Here is a 12,080-nt window from a genome sequence, read left to right on the forward strand (position 1 = left end):
TTCATACGGTTCAAGTTATTTCTGCACACAGCCCTGTTACAGACGCCACACTCACGTCGCTCTGGAGGTCATAGGCCCGTCGAGCATGAATGACGTCGCTCTGGTCGGGCAGGCAGGTCCACTGGTGCAGGTAGTTCTTGTAGTCCACGTCACTGACCAGGGTCTGGCACTTCTTGGCCTGCACCACCCCCAGCATATCCACTGGGCTGCTGAACTTGGTCTTCCACTTCTCAAAGTCCTTCTTGTACTCCCTGTCACTCTGCATCTTGGCCACGTGCATGGACCACATCATCTTGGGGTCATCTTTGACCTCCCGGGCTCCAATGTGATGGCCGAGCTGCTTGCGGTAACCATCTTTGTATTTGTACTGAGATGAAAACACATAAATCAGATTTTTATTATGAGCCCTTAGAGGTTACAAGTCTGCACAAAATCATCTTGCTCATATCACAGTTGTAAGTTAATTTTGCTCATAAGAACTAACTCAAGGCAGTATCCTGCCTTTCCCCTAGAAGCTTACAGAGGTAATAAAATAGGTGAAATTCATATAATTGCAGTGTATACCCCAAATCACCTATAGCCTGGTAATAAGGAATAGTTCTATAGGCATGAATTGCACACAGTAGAGAGGCTGTTTGGACCAAGGAACTTGGAGAAATGAGTTAAGCACTGAAAGTACATCAGAAAAGAGATGCGCTTGGTGACAAGATATGTTTAATAAGTAGTAAAATGAGTGTCTGGGTGCTGTGAGGATGAAGTCAAGGTCAAGGGCTACCTGCAGTAGCAACAGAAAAGAGTTTACTATTTCATAATGGATTCAGGCATTCAGTGGTGGTGGCAAATTTTGGCATCATTTTGAAAACCAGGGAAGCTGATCTAGCAGCCCAGCTGGTTAGAGCCTGCTCCTAATAAAGCCATGGATTCTCATCTCTCGTGGACCAACAGTGTTTTTATTATTCCATGTCCAATGACATTGTCCTGGAATCTGAGCCAATTATCCAAAATACACGCTTTTAGTCTCAAAGATAACTGAGTGAGAAAGTATAAACGAGTCAGCAGAGGCAATACAGTACAGTGGGAAGGAATGAGGCTGTCTGGAGTTTCAACTCTATTACCTACTAAGAGTTTGATTTTAGACAAGTTGCTTAAGCAATCCACAAAACAGGGATAATCACAATACTTACATACTCGGGTAATTATGAAAAATAAGTGACACAATGCATGTAACACTCAGCACAGATTTCTCAATACTTCTTGGTTATTATTATTTTGTTATATATTATTATTGGCATAAATCCATTTGTAGAAAGGTCCAACATACATAAACTAACGTGAGTCACTAATATGATCTTCCAATATAAAGGGTAGTGTATTACCATATTCCCAAATAGTTGGCCTTGATTTTTAGAGCAGTGGTCTGTTCCTCAAGAATTCCCTGAGGCACCAGGAAAGGATGACAGTCTTATTCTGGGAGGTACAAGCCACAAGCCAGGAGCTAGTGTTAAGGGTGTGAGCTTGGGCTAGTCTGATACTGATCACCTGCCTTCTTTTCATGATCTTACAAGGGTGACTTGTAATGGCAAGTGTCATGTGCGTTTTTTGAATATTGTATATTAAAAATCTGTATAAAGCCAGGCCCTGATTCTCACTGGAGGAACTTAAGTTTATGAGTCACACTTTCTATAAGCACTGTGATAATTTCGATATAAGCATCTCCGAGCCAGCAGCTACACTCTAACAAATTCCACACAAATGGATCTTTCTCTACTCTTGGTGGATCAGCTTTCACTGAACATACTGTGTCTTAATGGTTATAAAACTTTTTTGTAAATATCAAATTTTCCATTTCCCTCAAAACTAGGTTTTTGAAAAATCCTACACAAATACATCAGAATGTATTTCCAAAGGGCCAGGAAAGTTCTTTTAAAAGATTTAGTTCAATGAAAACATCACTTCAGACTGACCACATACTAGGAGCAAAACTGACAACTCACGTCACTGATGATGTCCCTGGAGGCCTTGGCTGCCACAATCGGGATGGCATCGCTTCGCAAGTCGTAGCCTTTCTTCTTTGCTTCTTCATTGGCGAGTTTATACAGACTCTACATTTGGACAAAAAAAAAATCAGTTAGATATTGACATTCATAGCCAGAAACTGACAGAGGACTAAAATAATTCACCAAGTTCTATACAGGTAGGTGTCTGTAGTAATTTCACTTTTGAGAGTTCTAAGCTTTCTGCATTTTTGGCTGTAGTTGAGACTTGAAAATGATACATATATGGAACGTGGCACCTTCGTTTTTTATTTTAAAACTTATGTTACATTAACTATACGTAGATACTGCTCATGGTTTTAAAACTTTTAGTTATAACAATAAATCAGTTTTGGAAAGAACTGGAAAAATTAAGTTGAAACTCATGGGTCTAAAGTGGCAAAATGTGGACGGGCAGAAAACTCATTCGATTTACATTTACTCTGCTCTGACTCTGTGCTGTCACTGTGCCTGGTACTTGGGAATCAAAGGTGAATATGAAACCTCTCCCATCTGGAAGGTTTCTGGAAGAACTGATGGAGAGACTGATAACCCGTGGAACACGCTGCCAAAAAAGTCAAACAATGAAAGGTGCTTGAATCATATTATTAAGAACAAGCTCCAGGAAGGAGCAATTTATTCAGAATTGAAAACTTTGCACTGGACCTTGAGTGATAAATATGGTTTCAAAAGACTGAGATGGTGGTCAAGGGCAGAGGGACTTGTGTGAATCAACGTGCAGGAGTGTCAAGGAAGTGGGGGGCAGTGCCAGGGGAAGTGGCAGCACAGGACTGAAAAGCATCTGGAGTCGAGCTGTGAAGGCCTGGCACTAAGATAAGTGTGTCCTAAATTCTATAGAAAATGGGAAACCGACAACAATCTTTGACAACGAGTGACCTCATCAAAATTGCATTTTATCTTCCTGTCCTAAATGAGAAAGAAACACAATAGAATTGAACTAAGCTGATAGAGAAAAGCTGGAGAACGCAGACCAGGCAGGTTAGGCACTCAGTTCAGGGCATTCTTCCCGGCCCTCTTCAAACCAACGGCAACATACAGCATCTCTGAGCCTTTGCAGCAAAGACAGAGTTGAGAATTCCAGAAATTCTAAGTGGTTAGTTGCACGGGCTCTTTGTCTCTTAAAATACCTGTGCATACAGGAAATGCTTTCCTGTAACACTATGGGACCTATATAGAAAGTTTAGGTGAAAATTCACTTCTTTTTGATTTGAGTGGGACTTGATGTTTGTAGTTTGGGGTGACAATTAAGAGCTAGTTATATAAGCATTAAAATTATAGTTTGCAGCCCCCCAAAATAAAATGAGGTGGTGGCTAATCAATTTAAATTCTCTCAGTTATATTCTGCAGAAGCGTAGCACCCTGTTGATTTATGCTGTCAAAGAAACAATATTTTCCTCGCTGGTAACACAAAGCTGGGAGAAAGAACTAATATTACATATCGGCTGACAGACTCTTAGATTCACAAAAATCTCCACAGGTTTAAACCAATAGGCTCATTCTAAGAAGAAAAAAATTGCAGAGAGACAAATGGCAGCCTTTGAACTGAGATTTAAATTGCCAAATGTATAGATGCAAGACAGAGGAAAACTAGTTTAAGCCCGTGTAAATCGTCCTAGGGTTTGGCCGACCCCAAGTCCCATGTGCAGTAGCAGTGACATAGTCCCCAAGGAGTCCCAAGACACAGGGCGCAGAAATGGAGGGCAAACGTCTGGAAGAGGAAATGCAACGTTGACTGTCATCTACACAAGCCTTTCCTCACTCGCAGGACTGTGTCTGGTCCTGAGAGTCACATTTTAGCAGGGATGTCACGTGAGGAACGCCAGGAACCTGCGATGTCTGGCTTAGAAAGAGAACCTGGAGTGAGGTGGCAGGGGAGGCACATAGTAGTGATCCCCGTCTCCATGGAGTTGGCACAGATTGGTTCTGCATGGTCTCAGAGGATTATGTGGGTCTGCCCAGAGAAACCACTGACCCAATGCATGAGAAGCATCTTCTGAAGGAACTTTCCAAAACAAATGGGTTGATTTATGAGATACGCATCTTGTCACTGAGAACACTTAAGCAAAGGCAGGATAACCTGTTGGGGACTCCTGCACTAGAGGAGAGGCCAACCTCTCAGCCTAAGCATCTGTGGTTCTGATATGGGGGCACATGGCTCTGTGCTCACAGAAAGCGAATAGGAACTGGGCTTGCTAATGTATATATGGACAGAGATGCTCTGTCTGTCTGTCTGTTTCCCCCTAAATGTTATTCGATTGTAATTTTAGTTCCTGTGATTTTAGTGCTTGACTTAAATCTTATACATTAAAAATCTTAAATTTTGACCCTAAACTGTAATTTAGGAAAAAACAAATCACATGTGGAAAATACATTTAGCACAGCTATGTAGCATAAGGAGGAGATAAACGTATTCTGGTCTATTGCTAATTTCCTACCTTAAATTAATAAAAGAGGAAGGTCTAATTAAACTTCTGGTTACTGCGTAAACCATTAGTTCTTATAATTTGCACTTCCTAAATGATAATTTGTGTTACTTGAAGACTGATGTTTAGGTAATTGAGAAATGCAAGAGTTGGTGTTCACATGGAGCAAGAAAAGACATTCTTTACAAAGTTGTCATTTAGTGTTACCTCACCATGGACTAGATTAATGGAAATATGAAATGCCATGCAAATGTCACAGAATTAGCATCTGCTCCCACCTCACTGTAGTTGATTTTGTTCATTCTCGCCAACATAATTTCCGGTGTGTCTGGCATGATGTGGATCTGGGTCTTGTCTTTATCCCAGGCTTCCGTGTATAAATGCTAGCAAGGAAAATATAAAATGTCATCAGGAGAAAAATTCAGTGTATAATTAATAGAAATTTCAGGGCCACAAGAACTTTATAAACAAAGACAACAAAAGGTTATGTATTTTATACACATTATGTATTTTACACATATCTTCAAATAAATAATCAGTTCATAGTAGAACAGATATGTATGAGTCCCTTCTGATACTCTGAATTGTATGTTAACAAAAGGAAGTTTAGGATATCTTTTACGCAGAGATGATTTTCCATAAAAATGTGCTATTTTATCAAAACTATGAAATAACTACTGAAGTAAATGTTAAAATATAAATGACATAGATATTAGATATGGATAGACATAGACATGATAGATAGATAGATAGGCAGATAGACAGATGACAGATAGATAAATAGTTAGATATCTCTTGTTGCTCTATTTCTTTCTTTTCCTGATCATGCTGCTTTTCCTTTGGTTCAGCTTTAGGAGTCCTACCTTGTTTCTCTGACTTTTGAAGCCTTACCTTGTTCATATTGATGGCATTGTTCTTGGCCAACACTTGTTCCAGAGAATCAGTCACACTGGTAAACTTGAACGTGTCTGGAGGCTGGCGATAGGCTTTATCACTCAAGATTTCAGTTGCCCTTCTGCATTTTTCCACATCCAAAGAGCCAAGAGGAACCCAACCGATGCCTCTCAGCCATTGGAGGTCTGACTTGTACACATTCTGTTGATACAAATAGTCAATAAATATTTATCTCTAGTTTGGGAAGACATTTTCATCAAAAGGATAGTGAAATAAAGTAAGAACACTTGAAAATATAGTTTAGTGGACAGGCAGGGTATCAGACAATATTCTTTTTTGGTTTGGAGTGTTTGACATTTAACCCTCACAGGAAAAGAAGAAACGCTATTCCTTACTTGCAGGGGCTGGTGAGTTTGGTGCCACTTATCCAAGGTGTTAATTCACTGATTTCCCACCTTTGCACATCATCATGATGCTCAGTACTCACGTCGCTCTGGAGGTCATAGGCCCGTCGAGCATGAATGACGTCGCTCTGGTCGGGCAGGCAGGTCCACTGGTGCAGGTAGTTCTTGTAGTCCACGTCACTGACCAGGGTCTGGCACTTCTTGGCCTGCACCACCCCCAGCATGTCCACTGGGCTGCTGAACTTGGTCTTCCACATCTCAAAGTCCTTCTTGTACTCCCTGTCACTCTGCATCTTGGCCACATGCATGGACCACATCATCTTGGGGTCGTCATGTATCGCTCGGGCACCAATGTGATGGCCCAGCTGCTTACGATAGCCTTCTTTGTACTTGAACTAGAAGACAAAAAATACTGTCACCTAGTATAACTTTTAGTATAAAGTGATTAGTAGGCTCAGATTTTCCTATTCATTAAAAATATTTCCCCCTTGAATATAAAAATAATATGTGCATCTGTATCTTGTAAACCATTTAGAAAATAAAGCTTGTATATGTATATAAAAAAGAAAATAAAAATTAAGACATTATTCTGCCATTCAGTGATAACTGCTGCTGAAAACAGCTTTTTTTGGGGGGAGGGGGAGGGATGTGAGAGAGAGAGGGAGGGAGGGAGGGAGGGAGAAGGAAAAAGAATAAAATTAGGATAGGGGTCATACTGCAGATGGGTTTGTGCCTGTTCGTTTCAGTTATTATATAAGCATTTTCCCATGTCATTACATATTCCCTACAAACATGAATTTTAATGACAGCAGGTATTCCATTATATTGGTATATATTAATACTTTTAACCCTTCTATGATTGTTGAACATTTATTTTTAAAGTATGATGCTTACTTCCCATATTTTGGATATAAAGGGAAAATATGATTTTGACTTCATAGACAAAAGAAAGAGAAGGATAAACGTTTCTAGAAATGTGAGCAAATCCATCTTTTAAAGTATGTAAATATCTGCAGCCAATCACAGGATGCAGAGATAAACACATGGTGCACGTGGATGGTTGGACTTAGAATAATGTGTCCCATTCCTTCAGCCCTTGTAGGTTCACTTGTTCACAGGGAATGGGCTGGGTTTGGAAGGGATCCTATGATGAGTTCAATTGTATATAAATATACATCATGTGGAAAAGCCAAAAGGCTGTCTGAGCTATAGTCAAGTAGCCAATACTTTTGTTCAGCAGGGAACAGTATTTTGAAATGCATGTTACTATAGACTTGATCATAGCTGAAGTTAGCCTTTATGTTGAGAGTTTCATTACCATTATTTAAAACTATTTACTTACAAAAAACTGTTAGCTAGAACCCTATCTTCATAGCTTACTTGCTCTACTATATATCCTTAAGAGAGAAAGAAATCTTTGAGCCAAAGCTGAGCAAAGAACTCTGCAGGTGCACTTACTTCACTTGCAATGTCTCTGGAGGCCTTGGCCGCCTTGATGGGAATGGCATCTATCCGCACATCACAGCCTTTCCTCTTGGCTTCTTCTAGGCCAAGTTTATAGAGTTTCTGAAATAGACATAAATCATTGTAAGTCTGATCTATAAAGTACAGCGTAAGAAAAAATATGTCAAGCACCATGAATATACTGCTTACCTCACTGTAATTTATTTTGTTTTGTTTAGCTAGTAAAACTTCGGGGGTGTCTGGCATAATGTGGACAGTGGTTTTATCTTTATCCCAAGCTTCTGTATAGAGGCGCTGAAACAAACAAAAACAGATGTGACTAGTTCAGGCCAGTAGTGGATCTGGTTCTTAATGAGAGTACAGGGAGTCTGCTCTAGGAGTTGGTACTTGTGACACCTTTAGGTCTAGAAGTCTCATACCAGTAAGAAGCACAACACTTACTTAAAAACCACTTTAATACCAAGCAAAAGAATTGAATGTGATTTATCTTCTACAGAAACAGATTTCAATGTTTACACACGCATACAAAAAGTAATACCCGCCTCAAGTGAAAAAAGGACTTACGTGGTTCATGTTAATAGCATTGTTTTTTGCCAAAACCATGGGGATGGAGTCCATAAGGCTGGAAAACTTGAATTTATCTGGGTGCTGACGGTAAACGTGGTCACTCAAAATCTGGGAAGCTCTCTTGTTCTTCTCATCCTCAAGAGAGCCACTAGGTAACCAGCCAATGCCTTTGAGCCACTGAAGATCGGCCTTGTATAGATTCTGAAATTGTAAGTGATAAACCACTAAACATAAGCATAATGATATACTCTAAAGAAATAAAATTTTGTATTATAATACATTATATTATACTATATATTTCAATGCTAGAATTCTTGGGAAATTTTTAAATTTTGGTACGTCTTGTGAATCCACAAAATATTCAGATTAGAAACCTATCTTGAAAAACATTTTAAACAGAACATATAGAACGACCCAACTGTACTAGATCAATAATCTAGAGGTTTCCATCAAAGCAATCAGTGCTTTTCTGGTTCTTTCTCTGTAGAAATAGTGATGCTCCCAGATGTTTGTGTGACTGGATAGAAGGTGGGCATTAGTCCAGAAAAGTAGAATTCAGCTGTTTTCTACTCAACTCCCCTCATTTTGGTGGAATCTTTGATACTTTGGAAAGCAGACATAGTGTTTTGCTGGCCAAAGGAAAATCTTAGACTCACATCACTCTGGAGGTCATAGGCCCGTCGAGCATGGATGACATCGCTCTGGTCGGGCAGGCAGGTCCACTGGTGCAGGTAGTTCTTGTAGTCCACATCACTGACCAGGGTCTGGCACTTCTTGGCCAGCACCACCCCCAGCATGTCCACTGGGCTGCTGAACTTGGTCTTCCACGTCTCAAAGTCCTTCTTGTACTCCCTGTCACTCTGCATCTTGGCCACGTGCATGGACCACATCATCTTGGGGTCATCTTTTATGTCCCGGGCTCCAATGTGGTGGCCGAGCTGCTTGCGAAAACCTTCCTTGTACTTGTACTAAAGGAAAACAAAAATACCATATCTTATTCTTTTTAAGATTAATTTATGTTACTATCTTTGTGACAAATTACAAAGCGCATCAATTCCAAATATCACTAAGGTTAGAGAGTCACAGATTTAAGGGTTATTTGACAGGAAAGATTAAAGGCTAAATCCTACAAATTCCGTATATAATAAAGGCATCCTTGAGTTTATCCTCATCCCACACTGCGTCTCTGGGATCATTTCACTATGTTTTAATTTGTTACTTGGAAGACTCTGTTCAATTTAAAATTAAATTGAGACCGCTTTGAAGTGAAAATTGCAATCTCATCAACACAAACAAGCGATACAGTCTTACTTCGCTGGCAATTTCTCGGGATGCTTTGGCTGCTTTGAGTGGGATGGCATCAACAGGAAGCTCATAACCTTTTTTCTTCAGCTCCTCATAACCCATTCGGTAGATTTTCTGTTAAGAGATGAAAATCACTTTGAAAAAAACCTATTTTCCATAAACATCTACAGCATAATGAATCCAAAGTGCTAAATATTTTAAAAGATCATGAGAATAGTGCAATATCTGCATTCTAGAATACTCAGGTGTAACTAGAAATTACGCCCATTGATTGCTGATGATCCTGTTTTAAACTTTAAAACTCTTCAGTTACTTGGATCAACAAAATTAAATGTCAGCTCTTCCCAAATATTTATGAGAATGAGACAGACAGAAGTAAATTAGGAGAGAAATGAAATGAAATATTTAGGTGCTGTTTTCCAATTAACTTTGAGTGTTTCATTAGAAGTTTGTGTTAGAAAAAAGCAATGCTAACACTTCTGAGGGGTGGGGGGAATCACAGCTAAGGAACTGTCTCTTCCACATAGCTAAGGCATCGTGAAATAGAGACTTTCACAATATAGGGCCGTCCAAAGTATGATACGCGTTTTTAGGTAAGAAACAAAGTCCTTCACAATTTTTAAAATGTAAGATTTTTTGAGGGAAGTTTAGCATTGAATTAAAAAAGCTTGAGTAAAATAATGTGTTTCTTTGGATTTATTACATAATTAAATAATTGAGAATATAATGTAATGCACTTTGTTCAGAAATCAGCTTGTTTAAAGTACCCACTGATTTTGGACTTGTTTCATATTTTAGTTCTCTGTGGCATTACTCCACTACATTATTTAAGCTAAAGTGTTTGTATTAGAATTTAGAACTTGTCTTTAAAATATTAATTTTTATATCCATAAATTTCAGATTATGCTATGATGACAATAAAAAAAATGAAATTATTCTACATGAGTTTTTTTTTTCTGCATGAGTTTTTTACATTCACTTATTTAAATTTTCTTGAATGTCATGTATGTCAGGCACTATACTAGCTAAGGACTGCAGTTCCAATATGAATTGTTTCTGCTGCCAAGGAGTTCCTATACACACAGGGAAGAGCTACACAAACCATTACATTGTGACGCCCTGTGTAATAATAGACTGTAAGGAACAGGAAGCACATCCCCCAGCTCTATCTGACATGAGGAGTGCCAATTATTTGGATGTTCAGGCTAAAAGCCACTAAATGAGGACTCTAAGTCACATGTAGTTTGTTACTTAAAATGATTCAAGTACTCAAAATAACTTCCAAATAAATTCACTGCCTTAGAAGCAATTAAAATGAGTTTTCTGAAAACACATGCTGAATTTGGAAACTTACATCACTTGTATTGATTAAGTTTGCTTTAGCCAGAATAATATCAGGTGTATCAGGCATGATGTGGATTTGAGTCTTGTCCTTGTCCCAAGCTTCTCTATAAAGTCTCTAAAATGAGAAATAACAGGTTTTCAGTGGTGCTGTAAGATTAATGAGCGACACAGTTGGCTTCAAACAGTATTACTGATTCATCTAAATTAAGCATTATAATAGCATAAGCAGATAACATAAGCAGGAAATAGATATAGCATTTTCGACTCATCTGAGACATAACTGCCTTTAGAAATGTAGATTATGGACTATCTTTGTAAAGTTACAAGTAACCCTGCCTGTAAGAAATCAACCCAAGTATTTAAAGCCTTTGCCAACATCATCAAATGCAGCAGCCGTTCTCTACCTGTTGGATTGTAAAAGTCTCCCTCAGTGTTTAATTGGGAGACAGCCCTTATCTTCTGAAAAGATATACTGACTTATTCATATATACGACATATTGAGGATATGTCCAAATATTAGGAAGTCCTCATTTCCTATCTGGTTTATTATATAGTTATACCTCATTTGGGGGATAAGGTTTCCCCCAAAGGATTTTTTGTATGAGATTTATCAAAGTCTCTTGTATGTCCCAGGGCCATCCTCTGCCCTTCTTCAACAGAAGACAAAGGGACCCTCCCCACCTCAAAAAAAAAAAACTCATTGATTTATTAGAACTAGGGGGTGAAAGTTTGATGAAAAACAGTGTGTTTACATTGTCAGAGAATCTCCCGACAAGAAACTTTTCAATCGTAGAAGACAAAATAGTAGTAGCTAGACAGTGGAGAGACCTGGCAACACCATTTCACCCAAGTGAGCAAAGTTAAGATGATCAGTAATGGGACAGACTGATATCATGCTATGATGTATGGAGGAGGATGCAACATGTGCTATCCTGCCAAAAATACAAAACCTGAATCTAATCACAAGGAAACACTAGATAAACCCAAATTTACAGAGGCTGTACAAAACAACTGGCCTGTGCTCTTCACAAAAGTCAAGGACTCAGAAGACAGAAAAGTGAGGACCCAGTTCAGATTAAAGGAGACTGAAGACATGACAAGTAAATGCAATATGTGGTCTTGATTAGGTCTTGGATCAGAAAATATTTTTTACTTTCTATAAAGAACACCTGTGGTAAAATTGAGTAAATTCCGTCAACTAATGTTATTTCAACATTGCTTTCCTGATTTTGATCATGGCACTGTGGTTATGTAAGAGAATGTTCTTGTTTAGTATTTAGGGATAGAGTGGCACCAGGAAGCAACTTACCAACACACACTCACATGGGAAGGAAGAAGAGAAGGGGGAGGGGCAGAGAGAGAGAAACAGTAAATGTGACAAAATGCTAACAACTGGGGAATCTGGGTGAAGATATATATATATACACACAAATAAATTATTTGTACTATTTTCAACTTTTCTCTATGCCTGAAATTATTTCCATATTAAAAATGTTCAGTCTCACTGGTTCCTTGGACTTGTCCATTTCCCCTGGAGGCTTGCAGTGTGGGGTGTGAGGGTTGGCACTTTTCTCCTTCTTGAACATGCTTACCATGGTCCGTGTAAGCTAGAGGAGCTGAGTAAG

The 12,080-nt window shown here is 38.9% G+C and overlaps 1 protein-coding gene across 10 annotated transcripts in view; it reads right to left on the bottom strand.

Moving 5' to 3' along the window:
- The window catches only part of NEB (nebulin), a 234,760-nt gene that overhangs the window by 112,921 nt on the left and 109,759 nt on the right, over positions 1 to 12,080 (bottom strand). For all 10 annotated transcript variants that reach the window (XM_057744557.1, XM_057744559.1, XM_057744556.1 and 7 more), the window contains exons 76-86: positions 10,466 to 10,570; positions 9,118 to 9,225; positions 8,463 to 8,774; positions 7,804 to 8,007; positions 7,429 to 7,533; positions 7,234 to 7,341; positions 5,859 to 6,170; positions 5,369 to 5,572; positions 4,756 to 4,860; positions 1,995 to 2,102; positions 56 to 367 (exon numbers count right to left, since the gene is read on the bottom strand). In XM_057744557.1, coding sequence (XP_057600540.1) covers positions 56 to 367; positions 1,995 to 2,102; positions 4,756 to 4,860; positions 5,369 to 5,572; positions 5,859 to 6,170; positions 7,234 to 7,341; positions 7,429 to 7,533; positions 7,804 to 8,007; positions 8,463 to 8,774; positions 9,118 to 9,225; positions 10,466 to 10,570 — 1,983 coding nt within the window. The remainder of the gene's footprint in view (positions 1 to 55; positions 368 to 1,994; positions 2,103 to 4,755; positions 4,861 to 5,368; positions 5,573 to 5,858; positions 6,171 to 7,233; positions 7,342 to 7,428; positions 7,534 to 7,803; positions 8,008 to 8,462; positions 8,775 to 9,117; positions 9,226 to 10,465; positions 10,571 to 12,080) is intronic.

This window comes from Hippopotamus amphibius, chromosome 8 (genome assembly GCF_030028045.1).
Source record: "Hippopotamus amphibius kiboko isolate mHipAmp2 chromosome 8, mHipAmp2.hap2, whole genome shotgun sequence".
NCBI lineage: Eukaryota > Metazoa > Chordata > Mammalia > Artiodactyla > Hippopotamidae > Hippopotamus > Hippopotamus amphibius.